The sequence below is a fragment of the Mobula birostris genome, chromosome 21, assembly GCF_030028105.1.
Source record: "Mobula birostris isolate sMobBir1 chromosome 21, sMobBir1.hap1, whole genome shotgun sequence".
Taxonomy (NCBI): domain Eukaryota; kingdom Metazoa; phylum Chordata; class Chondrichthyes; order Myliobatiformes; family Myliobatidae; genus Mobula; species Mobula birostris.
Window position 1 is genome coordinate 13,035,613 of NC_092390.1, and position 14,649 is coordinate 13,050,261.

The following is a 14,649-nucleotide window of genomic DNA, read 5'->3' on the forward strand; positions in this document are numbered from 1 at the left end:
ACATGTACCCCCAGATCCCTATGCCCCTCAACACTACCAAGTATCCTGCCATCTACTTTGTACTCTGCCTTGGAGTTTGTCCTTCCAAAGTGTACCACCTCACACTTCTCCGGGTTGAACTCCATCTGCCACTTCTCAGCCCACTTCTGCATCCTATCAATGTCTGTCTGTAATCTTCAACAATCCCCTACACTATCTTCAGCACCACCAACCTTTCTGTCTGCAAACTTGCCAACCCACCCTTCTACTCCGACATCCAGGTCGTTAATAAAAATCACGAAAAGTAGAGGTCCCAGAACAGATCCTTGTGGGACACCACTAATCACAACCCTCCAATCTGAATGTACTCCCTCCACCATGACCCTTCTGCCTTCTGCAGGCAAGCCAATTCTGAATCCACCTGGCCAAACTTCCCTGGATCCCATGCCTTCTGACTTTTTGAATAAGCCTACCGTGTGGAACCTTGTCAAATGCCTTACTAAAATCCATGTAGATCACATCCACTGCACTACCCTCATCTATATGCCTGGTCACCTCCTCAAAGGACTATATCAGGCTTGTTAGACATGATCTGCCCTTCTCAAAGCCATGCTGACTGTTCCTGATCAGACCATCATTCTCTAAATGCCCATAGATCCTATCTCTAAGAATCTTTTCCAACAGCTTTCCCACCACAGACGTAAGGCTCACTGGTCTATAATTACCCGGACTATTCCTACTACCATTTTTGAACAAAGGGACAACATTCGCCTCCCTCCAATCCTCCGGTACCATTCCCGTGGACAACGAAGACAGTGAAGTTCCCTCTACACTGTCCCATCACACACTCCCAGGACAGGGACAGCACGGGTTAGATACAGAATGAAGCTCCCTCTACACTGTCCCATCACACACTCCCAGAGCAGGGACAGCACGAGTTAGATACAGAGTGAAGCTCCCTCTATACTGTCCCATCACACACTCCCAGGGCAGGGACAGCACGGGTTAGATACAGAGTGAAGCTCCCTCTACACTGTCCCATCACACACTCCCAGAGCAGGGACAGCACGGGTTAGATACAGAGTGAAGCTCCCCCTACACTGTCCCATCACACACTCCCAGGGCAGAGACAGCACGGGTTAGATACAGAGTGAAGCTCCCCCTACACTGTCCCATCACACACTCCCAGGGCAGGGACAGCACAGGTTCAATGCAGATTGAAGCTCCCTTTTCTCCCTTGGCAAGGGCCTTCTGATTAGATTTTCAGAAGCCCTTTGACAAGATGCCATACACGTGGCTGCTTAACGAATGAAGAATACATGGTATTACAGGAAAGACACTGGTGTGGATAGAAGATTGGCAGGAGGCAAAGAGTGGGAATAAAGGAGGCCTGTTCTGCTTGGCTGCCGGTCACTAGTGGTGTTCCGCAGGAGTTAGTGCTGGAACAGCTTCTTTTCATGTGAAGTGTCAATGATTTGGACGATGAAATTGATGGCTCTGTGGCTCTGCTTGTGGGCGATACAAGGAAAAATGAAGGGGGAGGTAGTGTTGAGGAAGCAGAGAATCCACAGGAGGACCTGGACAGATTAGGAGAACGGGCAAGAGTGGTAGATAGAATATACTGTAGGGAAGTGCATGGTAATGCACTCTGGTAGAAGGAATAAAGGCATGGGCTATTTTCTAAATGGGGAGAAAATTAAAAGGCAAGGATGTACTGCTGAGGCTTTTATCAGGCATTAGAATGCACTTGGAGTATTGCGAGCAGTTTTGACCTTCGTCTAACAAAAGATGTGCTGGCATTGGAAAAAGTCCAGGGCAGGTTCATGAGAGTGATCCCAGGAACAAAAGGGCTAATGTGTGATGGCTTTGGGCCTGTATTCGCAGGAGTTCAGAAGAATGTGTGGGGATGTCATTGGAATCTATCGAATATTGAAAGGTCTGGATGTAGTGGATGTGGAGAGGATATTTCTCATAATGGGTGGGTCTAGGACCAGAGGGACATCCATTTAGAACAGAGATGAGGAATTTCTTTAGCCAGAGGGTAAACCGGCTCTGGAGGCCAAGTCATTGGGTATACTAAAGTGGAGGATAGCAGCTTCTTGATTAGTAAAGGCATCAAAGGTTACGGGGAGAAGGCGGAAGGATGGGGTTGAGAGAGATAATAAATCAGCCATGGTGGAATTTCAGAGCAGATTCCATGGACCAATTCTGCTCCCATGTCTGACACTGGACCATTACACATTCCCAGGGCAAGGACAACACGGGTTAGATAGTGTTCATGTTTTCCTGGATCAGCCAGAAATCTGATAGCGGAGGGTGAGAACCTGTTCCTAAATCATCAAGTGCGGGCCTTCAGGGTCGTGTACATCATCCCTGATGGTAAGAATGAAAAGGGGGCAGTTTCCCCCGATGGTGAGGGTACTTAGTGATGGCTGCCGCCTTCTTGAGGCACTGCCTTTTGAAAATATCCTGGACGGTGGAGACAGATGGAGCTGGCTGAGTAGACAACTCTTCTGATCCTGTGCATTGGAGCCTCCATGCCATACAGCGATGGAACCAGTCAGAATGCTTTCCAACCGACATCAGTAGAAAATTGCAAGTGCTTTTGGTGACATACTGAGTTTTCTCAAACTTGTGATGAAGTAGATCCACTGGCATGCCTCTGTCATGAACATTGATTTCTCTGACTTTAGGCAATGTCTCTCCCCTCCCCACTTTTTTTCTATTCCCCATTCTGGCTCCCCTCTTACCCCTTCTCCTCTCCTTACTTGGCCATGGCATCCCTCTGGCATCCCTCTGCCTTCCCTTTCTCCCATGGTACACTCACCTCTCCAATCAGGTTCCTTCTTCTTCAGCCCTTTACCTCTTCCACCAATCAGCTCTCAGCTTCTCACTTGATCTTCCTTCCCTAACTACCCACCTTCTCCCTCACCTGGTCTCACCTATCACCTGCCAGCGTGTACTCCTTCCCCTCCCGCCACCTTATTCTGGCTTCTGCCCCCTTCCTCTCCAGTCTTGATGAGGTTCTTAGCCTGAAAGATCCATTGTTTATTTCTCCCCCATAGATGTCGCCTGTCTTGCAGAGCTCCTTCAGCATTTTGTGCGTGTTGCTCTGAATTTCTAGCATCTGCAGAATCTCTTGTTGGGAAAACGTTCACAGCCCGGTGTTTAATGAACATAGTAGGTGCTCAAAGCATCGGGCATTGAATAATAGAAGGACCCTAACCAGCCATGGGCATTGGGTCCAGCAAACCGGACTCCAGTGAGATTCAGTGACAACTCGTGCAAAGTGCTGGGGGAACTCAGTAGGTCAGGCAGCATCTGTAGAGAGAAATGGACAAACTATGTTTTGGGTTGAGGCCCTTTATCAGAAATGGAACAGAAAAAGGAGGAACCCAGAATAAAAGGGTTGAGGGGAGGGGGAGGAGCACGAGCTGGCAGGTGATAGATGGACGCAGGTGGGAGGGGAAGGAGGGTAGATGGTGGAGGGCTGGGGAGTGGGAATGATGTGAGAAGCTGGGAGGTGACAGGGTTGAAGAAGAAGGATTCCCAATGACAAAGTGTTTGGAGCAGATGGGTTTGCAAAGTATTGGTGAGGTGGCTGTAATTATCCACAATCGCTCTTTGATGTTTTTTCCTGAATGCTTCCCTCTCTCTTCGATTCCAGACGCCTGAATCGTAACCAGCTGCATATCTTGCCAGAACTGCTCTTTCAGAAGAATCCCACTCTGCACAGACTGTGAGTAACAGCCCTCCTTGTTGATTCCATTGAATCTTGATAATGTGTGCTGGCATCAGGTGCAGGATGCATCAGATGGTGATATAATGTTGTACATTGATTGTCGTGTATAAACCCTCTCTCATTCTATTGCTCTGTACTCTCGGTATTAGTATCTGGTACAACACAGAAAATAGAACACTGCAGCACAGTACAGGCCCTTCAGCCCACAATGTTGTGCTGACCCTTTAACTTACTCCAAGATCAATCTAATCCTTTCATCCCCGCACCTTTCTAAGCCTCTTAAATGTCCCAAATGTATCAGCCTCTATCACTAGCCCTCGTCAGTGTGTTCCACGCACCCACCGCTCGGTGTAAAAAGAAAAAATACCTCTGACATCCCCCTTTACTTTCTTAAAGTTATGTTCAAAGTTCAACGTAAATTTACTACAAGATATGTATTCCATATACAACCTTGAAATTCATTTTCTCGCATTTTCTTCTGCTTTGTATTATCCATTTCTGCCCCGGTATACAGGCTTGCCATCATACATCAGCCTCAGTGTGTCACAATTAATCACTCACACATAACACTCTGCTTGACACCCCATCCTCACTGTAAGACTATCGTTTCTAATGCACTATTTTAGGTGCCTCTCCGGTTAGCTCCCTCAATGCACCAATCTCTGTCTCACTTGCAATGAAATTATCGTCTTCCCCGTGGTATTTTTCATTGTTGAATTAACAGCCTAATATGTTTTTCATTATAACCTATAGACCTGTCTCATTCAGTGAAGACGCTGTTGTGTTAACAGCCAAGTGTGAATCCTATAATTAGACAGACTGGTACCCTCCTCTTCCTCTCATCAAGCATTCCCCAGGGCTACAATGTACACAGGGCCTGTCACAAAGGATTCTTTGGAATTATATATACCAATTCGTGGCTGTTTGATTATTTGGAATGTAACAGAGGGAATAGGTGGCTGGCAGTGGATTACAGGAGTTCAAAAGTGTTTGATCAACGAAGGAACCTGAAGTTCAGGGAAAAGCACTGTGATGTGTTGCTAGCATGAGAATGATGGGCCAAATGGCCCCCATTTTGGGATTATTTTAGTGAGATCAGGGAATCATACTGCTTCATTGAATGCAACAAACAATTGTATGTGTAAGTGGTCCTTATACTCGGGCAGCGTGGAGGCGTAGTGGTTAGTGCTACAGTTTGCAATGCCAGCTGTAAGATCAGGGTGCAGTTTTGCACATTTTACCCCTCTGGGTGCTCCGGGTTCCTCCTATGTTCCAGACTGGTACAGGTTAGGGTTAGTAAGCTGTGGATATGCTCTCTTGGTACCAGAAGTGTGGCAACACTCCCAATACAGTCCTCGGACTGTGTTGTCTTTGACGCAAATGACGTTTTTCAGTGTGTGCTTTGATGCACATGTGACAAATAAAGCTAATCTTTTAAAGATTCAGCAGATGCTGGAAATCTGGAGCAAAATGTTGGAGGAACTGAGCAGGTCAGGTGCCACCACTGGAGAGGATCTCTCTCCGAGTCCTGGTGACAGGTCTCAGCCCAAAACATCGACTATTTCTTGCCCTCCGTGGATGCTGCCTGACCCCTGCTGAGTTCCTCCGGCATTTTCTGTGTGTTGCAGCAACCAAACAACCTGCTGGGGGAACTCAATGAGTTGAGCAGTGGTGGTGCGGAGTGCTGGGGGAGGGGCTCAATGATTTGAACAATTCGAGGCGAAACCTTGCATCAAGACCCAAAGATTTGGTCGTAGTGTTAGAATGTCGTGTGGCAAAGGTAAAGGCCCTTTGGCCCATTGTATCCGTTCTGGCCACCCAATATTGATGTCACACGGTTGTCAGAGGAGAAAATGTACACTCAACGTGGCCACTTTGTTTGTACTCAAATGCTCAGATCCACAGTCTCCTATGTGTTTCGGTTTACCCCTGATGGTGTCCTGGTCCTGGTGCCAAGTCCCTGTGAGGCTGAGAACGTTTATGCAAGCTATTAGGGTGGCACGGCAGTGTGGTGATTAGCATAACAGTTTACAGCACCAGATGTAAAATCGTGCTTCAATTTCTGCTGTCTGTCTCTAAGGAGTTTCTACGTTCTCCTTGTGAGAGCTCAACACTGGCTGGTAATGGTCGGGGGGGGGGTGCTACTGCACCGGACCAAAAGAAGCTACAGAAGGTTATAAATCTAGTCAGCTCCATTTTGGGCTCTAGCCTACAAAGTACCCAGAACATCTTCAAGGAATGGTGTCTCAGAAAGGCAGCGTCCGTTATTAAGAACCCCCAGCACCCAGGGCATGCCCTTTTCTCACTGTTACCATCAGGGAGGAGGTACAGTAGCCTGAAGGCACACACTCAGTGATTCAGGAACAGCTTCTTCCCCTCTGCCATCTGATTCCTAAATGGACATTCAACCTGTGAACACTACCTCACTTTTTAATATATATTATTTCTGCTTTTTGCACGATTTTTAATCTATTCAATGTAGTGTATACCATAATTTATTTATTTATTATTGTTATTTTATTATTTTTTTTCTTCTTCTTCTTCTATATTATGTATTGCATTGAACTGCTGCAGCTAGGTTTAACACATTTCATGACACATGCGGATGCTAATAAACCTGATTCTGATTCTGATTCTGACAATGTGGATTTCCACCAGGAGTTCTGATTTTCTCCCACATTACAAAGACTTCAGGGTTAGTAAGTTGTGGGCATGTGATATCAGGACCAGAAGTGTGGCGACACTCCCAATATAATCCTCGGACCGTGTTGTTTGTTGACGCAAATAATGCATTTCACAGAATACTTTAATGTTTCTATCTACTTATAACAAATTAGTCTAATCTTTAATCTTTATCTTGTGTCTTTATATAGGGTGCTATGGGAGTGTAGTGCTTAATGCAACATTATTACAGCTTGAGGTGTCAGAGTTCAGAGTTCGATTCCGGTGTCCTCTGTAAGGAGTTTATACATTCGTCCTGTGTGTGTGCGTGTGTGCGTGTGTGTGTGTGTGTGTGTGTGTGTGTGTGTGTGTGAGCATGTGTGTGTGTGTGATTGTGTGTGTGTGTCTGTGTGTGAGTGTGTGTGTGTGTGTATGTGTGTGAGTGTGTGTGTGTCTGTGTGAGTGTGTGTATGTATGAGTGTGTGTGAGTGTGTGTGTGTGTCTGTGTGAGTGTGTGTGAGTGTGTGCACGCATGTGTGTGTCTATGTCTGTGTGTCTGTGTGTGTGTGCACGTGTTTGTGGCTGTGTGTGTCTGTGTGTGTGAGTGTGTGAGTGTGTGTGTGTGTGTGTCTGTGTATGTATATGTGTGTGCGTGTGTGTCTGTATGTGTGAGTGTGTGTGTGTGTGTGTGTGTGTGTGTGTGTGTGTGTGAATGTGTGTGTCTGTGTGTGTCTGTGTGTGTGAGGGTGTGAGTATGTGTGTGTATGTGTGTGTGTGTGAGTGTGTGTGTGTGTATCTGTGTAGTGTGTGTGTCTGTGAGTGTGTGTGTGTGAGTGTGTGTCTGTGTGTGAGTGTGTGTGTGTCTGTGTGTGTGAATGTGTGTGTGTCTGTGTAGTGTGTGAGTGTGTGTGTGTCTGTGTGTGTGAGTGTGTGTGTGTGTGTCTGTGTAGTGTGTGAATGTGTGTGTGTCTGTGTGTGTGAGTGTGAGTGTGTGTGTGTGTGAGTGTGTGTCTGTGTGTGAGTGTGTGTGTCTGTGTGTGTGTCTGTGTAGTGTGTGTGTGTGTCTGTGTGTGAGTGTGTGTGTGTGTGTGTCTCTGTGTAGTGTGTGAATGTGTGTGTGTCTGTGTGTGTGAGTGTGAGTGTGTGTGTGTGTGTGAGTGTGTGTGAGTGTGAGTGTGAGTGTGCATGTGTGCGTGTGTGTGAGTGTGAGTGTGTGTGAGTGTGAATGTGAGTGTGTGTGTGAGTGTGAGTGTGAGTGTGTGTGTGAGTGTGTGTGTGTGAGTGTGTGTGTGAGTGTGAGTGTGAGTGTGTGTGAGTGTGTGTGAGTGTGAGTGTGTGTGTGTCTGTGTGTGAGTGTGTGTGTGTCTGTGTGTGTGAATGTGTGCGTGTCTGTGTAGTGTGTGAGTGTGTGTGTGTCTGTGTGTGTGAGTGTGTGTGTGTGTGTCTGTGTAGTGTGTGAATGTGTGTGTGTCTGTGTGTGTGAGTGTGAGTGTGTGTGTGTGTGAGTGTGTGAGTGTGTGTGTGAGTGTGAGTGTGAGTGTGTGTGTGTGTGTGTGTGTGTGTGTGTGTGTGTGTCTGTGTGTTTCCTCCTGCTGCTCTGGTTTCCTTCCACAGTGTAAGATGTGCAGGTTGGTAGGTTAATTGGTCATTGTAAATTGTCCTGTGATGAGGCTGGCGTTCTATCGGTGGGTTGTTGGGCAGTGTGGTGTGTTGAGTTGGAAGTGTCCATTCCATGCTGTATCTCTGAATAAAATAACTTAGATGCGTACATAGGCTGTCATGGACTCTGACGGGCAGGTTTCTAGGAGCTATGACTGTTAGGACGGAGTTAAGAAGTTTACTCTTTTTACTGTGGTGAGATGGGTCTGGGAACTGTCCGTCTAGTCTCAGTGATCCCGGCCAGTGCTTCATGAGGTTCAGCTAAGCCTGGGGGGAGAGTAGGGCTCAGTGTTTCAGACAGCCATCCACCACGTCGTACAGTACTTGAGTCACACAGCATGAAACATGCCCTTCAGACCAACTGCTCCTTGCCAACTACGATTCCCATCTCAGCTGGTTCCATTTGCCCTGGTTTGTCCCAAATTCCTTGAGACACTTCCTATCCATGTAACAGTCTGAGAACCTTTTAAATGTTGTTAATATACCTGCCTCAACTACTTTCTCTGTCTGAGTGGAAAATTTTGCCACTCAGGTTCCTATTACATGTTTCCCTTCACACCTTAAACACTAGGAAAAAGCCCATGCATGGACGCTATCTATGTCCAATGTTATTTTATACACCTCTTACACCTCAGAAACGTCATACTCCTACACTCCAGTGAAAAGAATTCCAACCTACTCAACCTCTTTCCAAACTCAGTCCCTCGAGTCTCCTCTGCATTCTCTCCAGCTCAAAATGGCATCTTTCCTACAGCACGGTGACCAAAACCGAATGTGGCTTTACCAATGTCTTGTCCCTCTACAACATGATGTCCCTACTTCTCGACCATCTCTTGCCAAAGTCTGCGTGCCTCAGGAGAACCAAAAGTTTGATCTGGGATGAAGGCTTCCCAAGCAATAGGTGAGGGTATGATCGCACTGATGCTTTGTGAGGCATTGGCCAGACTGCGCTTGGAGTATTGTGAGCAGCTTTGTCTCGCTTATCTATGAAAAGATGTGCTGGGTCCAGAGGAGGTTTGTGAGAATGAGCCTGGGGATGAAAGGGTTAATGTACAAGCAGCGTTTTATGGTTCTGGCTCTGTACTCACTGGGGTTTCGAAGAGTGAGGGGTGGGATCTCATTGAAGCCTATCAGGTATTGAAAATAAAGGATATTCCTTCAGAACAGAGATGAGGAGGAATTTCTTTAGGCTGAGGGTGGTAATTCTCTGGAATTCATTGCCACAGTTGGTTGTGGAGGCCGTCATTGGTTATATTTAAAGTGAAGATTGATAGGTTCTTGATTAGCAAGGGTGTCAAGGATTAAAGGAAAAAAGGCAGGAGAATGGAGTTGAGAGGAAAAATAAACTAGCCATGATCGAATAGCAGAGCAGACTTGTTGGGCCAAATGGCATAATTGTGCTTTTATGTCTTATGGTTTTATCTTCCCATCAACCCCTTCACGTGGATCCACCAATCACCAGCCAGTTCTTGCTCCACCCCTGCCCCTCACTGTCACTGGCTATCTCCCTGCACTCCCTCAGTCCAAATGACAGGTCTGCATCTGGATCATAGACTGTCCATTTCCCTTCATATTGCTGCCTGACCCACTGAGATCCCCCAGCATTCTGTGTGTTGGTCGTGTGTGTGCCTGGCACTTCATCCCTCGGCAAGGAGATTGGGGCATCAAATTTCTCTCCAGAAACTAGAGTTTTACATTGGGCACAGTACCGGGGGAAATATGATACCCTGGGAGGTGTCCTCTTTCAGGGGTGACCTGAACCAGGCGTATGCTGCCTGTCATGTAACATCCAATTCCCATTGCTATTTCAAAGAAGAGAAGCAAATCCCAGCAGAGTAACAGCTTATATTTATATCCTGACCAATATCAATAAAACTGAAGGTGATGGTCATTGTTTCCTACAATAGTAACTGTGCCACATGCAGCTTCCAGTGGCGTAAAATGTCCTCAGAGAGTGAAAGTACAATGTTAATCAAATCCATAGATTCACAGAGTCGTAGAGAATGAGGCTGAGAGCAAAACTAAATCAGCCATGATCGAATAGTGAAGTAATTCTGCTCCTATATCTTGTGGTCTTATGAGATGAGGGGGAATTTCTTTAGCTAGAGCATGGTGAATCTGTGGAATTCATTGCTGTGGGGGCCACATAGAACTGTGCAGCAGACCCGATAGCCCGAGTGACCTGATTTTGTTCCTATACCTTATGACCTTACGAAGGCACTACGCAAGGAAAGTGTCATGTTATCACAGCCGAGGAAGTTCAGTATTATCTGCCCAAACCTGGGTTCACCGGAAGAAGAGAGAAATGAGAGACAGCAACATCCTATTAACTGGTTCCTTCGACTGTCCAGCCCAGCTCGGTTTCTAAGACAGGGGAGCATTGTTAGCCAAGATCAAGAAACTCACCTCCGACAGGGGAGGGAACCCACCTACCCTCCGTGTGTGTGTGTGTGTGTGTGTGTGTGTGTGTGTGTGTGTGTGTGGAGCCTGACTCAACGAGGGAACACCTCTTTAATTTTTGAACACAGTGTTCCATTAGTGAAACGGGGGGAAATAAGCAGTTGTGTTTTTTAAGCGGAACAGTGCCTCGAGGGGTTAGATGAAGTGTTTCACAAACATCACCCTTCCCAGTGTTGTGTTTTGACAAGCCCGACGTAATGGTTTTTAATTAGAAATGATTGGATACCCCTTATATTAGGAGAAAATCAAACGTTCATTTTAAGCCCGAACGGCAAAATGTTCCAAGCTGCTGGAGGTCTGATTCCGATTGACTCGGATTTATTTATCACATTGACATTGAAACATATTGTATAGTGAAGTGCATTGTTTGCACTTACAAGGACGTGCTGGGAGCAGAACACAAGTGTGGACGTGGATTCCAGCAGAACAACACCAGCAGCAACAAGATCACACCAAATGCGACAAACGAAAATGACAGTAAACAAGCCCCTTTCCCCCCCCCCACACACACACACCCACCCACACACACACACACACACCCACACACACACCCACACACACACACGCATGCACACACACACACACACACCCACACACACACACACCCACCCACACACACACACACACACACACCCACACACACACCCACCCACCCACCCACACACACACACACACACACACACACACACACACACGTCCCTCTGGGCCTTCAGCCTCCAGTGGACTCGTGGGCTCGCAGGCGTCCCTGTTGAGGTCCATGTAGTGAAGCACTTTCATGCTGATTAAAGACCAGGGTGTTATTTTGGAAGAGACAATCTTCTCCATTCAGGGACTGAATGTGCCCTGGGCAGCTGCAGTAGTTAGAAACAGAGCAATCTGAACAAAATTACAGCCTTGCGATGCTTCTGGGAAAGCCAGATGCCTACGGCTCATTGAGTCAAGCACATTGGCAGGTCTGCAGACACACGTGGCGGGGGAAGCCCCAGCTAGTACCTCCGTAATAAGAAGGACTAGAAGTAGAGGGGATAGGTTGACGGTGAAATATTTAAGGGGTACATGAGAGGGAGCCTCTTCACTCAGAGGGTGTCGAGAGTGTGGAATGAGCTTCCAGTGGAAGATGCAGGTTTGATCACAACACCTAAGAGAAATTTGGAACGGTAGGTGGACGGGAGGGGTGTGGAGGCCTAAGGTCCAGGTGTGGGTTGATGGGAATAGACAGAACAGCAGTATGGCATGGATCAGATGGGCCAAAAGACTGCGTCTGTGCTGTAGTGATCCATGACCCTATGACCTGTTACTGAACTCACTGTCAGTGGGGTGTGGAATAGGATACTTTAAGAGACAATTAGACAGACGCAGAAATAGGCAGGGCTTAGATCTAGGATTCTCTACCTTTCTTATGCCATGGACCAATACCTTTAAACAAGGGTTCTGTGTACCCCAGTTTAGGAACCCCTGGTTTAGATGGATACAGACATAATACAAGTGGGATCAGTGCAGACGGGCAAAGGGACAGCATGGACATTGTGGGCCAAAGGGCCTGTTTCTGTGCTGTAGTGATCCACAACTCTTTGGCAAGTTACTGAACTCACCACCAGAGGAGGTGGTGGGACCACTATGTTTAAAAGGCATTTAGACAGACATGTCAATAGGAGAGGCACAGAAGAATATGGCCCTAATGTGGGGCAAAGGTCAGCAGACATGGTGGGCTGATATGCTGTACAACTCAGTGTATGCGTCCTTGTCTGGTTTTCTCTCCCTCTCTGTTTTGCTCAGGAGCCTGATGTTTCTTTGTGGTAGTACATCCCGATCTGGGCGGGATTCTGGTTTCCCTGGCCCTCTGCTTCTGGTCTCGGTGCAGATTTAACAGAAGCATTGTCACAGAAATAGCAGAGCAACAAAACACCCTTCAGCTCATCAAAACGATCACCCAGTCCCTCAGTCCAGGTGCTGCCAGCCCTGTTACCACGCAGGAAGCCGATCAGTCCATTGGGTCCATTCTAGCCCCCACCAGAGCAATGACATCATTTCCATTACTCCCCCTGCCCCTATTCTCCCCTGGGCCACTTTCTCCTGACTGGCCTCACACACAAATGTAAAAGTCTGCATGTGCAGCCTGCAGAACATGTCCTTGATCCTACCGCCTACTAGAAGGCTCTGTCTTCTACAGGGAGAATCTGCTCTCTACCCCAAAGGGAATGAGTCCTCTGTTCTCCTGCCGGCCTTGTAAATGGCAGTATGTGGGTGGGGGTGGGGAATGGAATTGGCTGATCCAGCCAAGACTACAGGAAGCTTTAGTTTGGTTATTTACATTTGATGGAAATATCATATCGTGTGTGTGTGTGTGTGTGTGTGTCTTTGTATATACGGTGTGTGCAAGAGAGAGTGAGACAGAGGGTTGAGGGAATAAATTAGTCCATGCCCTACCCCAGTGTATCTCAGCAAAAAGAATCCCTGTCTAATTCAGACGTGAGTTCTGTGTAAACTCTGAGAATCATCTCTCAGTGATTGCCCACATGTTTAGTGGAAATGTAAAACTTTCTTTACTAGTTGGCAGTCAGCCAAGCTGAGGCAGCCAGGATACATTGCTCGTTTGCACTCTCTTTCCCTTACTGACATAAGCACCCAGAAGCCACAGAGAATGTCTTCCTCAGAAAACAATGGTTACCAGGTCTCAGAAATGTGTGTGCAGTTTGCCTGCTTTTTGCCTTACTTATTCATTACTTCTCATATTTATTATTGCAACGTAGTAATTTTTATGTATTATTTTGTACTATTGCCACAAAACAACACATTTCATGAACTATGTCTGTGATAATAATCCTGATTCTGAATGTAAGGCTAGGTAAGTTAATTGGCCAGTGTACATTTCCATTAGTGTGTGAGTGAGGGGTAGAGTCTGGAGAGTGTTGATGGGAATGTGAGAAGAACAAAATGATATTGGTGTACATAGAACATAGAACATTATTTTACAGTACAGGTCCTTCAGCTCATCATGTTGTGCCAACCTTTTAACCCCCTCTAAGATCAACCTAACCCTTTCCTCCACATAGCCCTCCAACTTTCTTTCATCCAGGTGCAGATCTAAGATCTTCTTAAATGCCCCTAATGTATCTGCATCTACCACCACCCCCGGCAGTGTGTTGCACACACTTACCAATCTGTAAAAAAAAACCTACCTCTGACATCCCCCTCTGTATTTTCCTCCTGTCACCTTAAAAATTACGCCCCTTTGCATCAGCCATTTCTGCCCTGGGAAGAATATCTCTGGCTGTCCACTTGTCCTGTACCTCTACAGAAGTTTGTCAAAGTTCTAGGTGACATGCTGAATCTAGCAAACTTCTAAAGGAGCAGTGCTGCTGTCATTTCTCCTTTGTGATGTGCCAGGACATATGAAAACGTCAAGACACGTGGACCTCCATAGCTCTCGCCAGCAGAATCCCCCTGTCAATATTTGGGGCCATCAAATGGAAACGTGGACTCTGGTTCTCAATGGACACATGGGCATCACCCTGCTGAGGAGGATGAGCTACCAGTATTTCGTCCTGACCATTTCTGATCTCTGACACTCTGAGTATTTGGCTTTTACTGATGGTCATTGTCTCCCATGTCCAGATGAGAAAGATACAGCATGGAAACAGGCCCTTTGGCCCATCAAGTCTATGCTAGCTATCAACCACCCATTTATGAGGTTAATATACAGGGATAATGGCAGGAGTCAATCCTTGGAGGGATCTTGGGGTCCATGTCCACAGATCCCTCAAAGGTGCCATGCAGGTTGATTGAGTGGTTAAGGAAGTTTATGGTGTGTTGACCTTCATTAGTTGGTGGATTGATTTCAAGAGTTATATGTTGACTTCAAGACTTGTATGGTTATGTTGCAGCTGCATAAACCTCTGGTTAGATCACACTTGGAGTATTATGTTCAGTTCTGGTCAGAATTAGAATCAAGTTTAACATCACTGGCATATGTTGTGAAATTTGCTGTCTTGTGGCAGCCGTACAATGCAATACATAATAGAAATAAGCATGAGTTACAGTAAATAAATGTTTATATAGTTAAATCAAGTAAGTAGTGCAAAAATAGAAATTAAAAAAGTAGTGAGGTAGTGTTCATGGGTTCAATGTCCATTCAGAAATCGGATGGC

The 14,649-nt window shown here is 46.5% G+C and overlaps 1 protein-coding gene across 2 annotated transcripts in view; it reads left to right on the forward strand.

Moving 5' to 3' along the window:
- LOC140185601 (slit homolog 1 protein-like) overlaps positions 1-14,649 on the forward strand; it is a 315,402-nt gene that overhangs the window by 19,838 nt on the left and 280,915 nt on the right. For both annotated transcript variants that reach the window (XM_072238998.1, XM_072238997.1), the window contains exon 4: positions 3,647-3,718. In XM_072238998.1, coding sequence (XP_072095099.1) covers positions 3,647-3,718 — 72 coding nt within the window. The remainder of the gene's footprint in view (positions 1-3,646; positions 3,719-14,649) is intronic.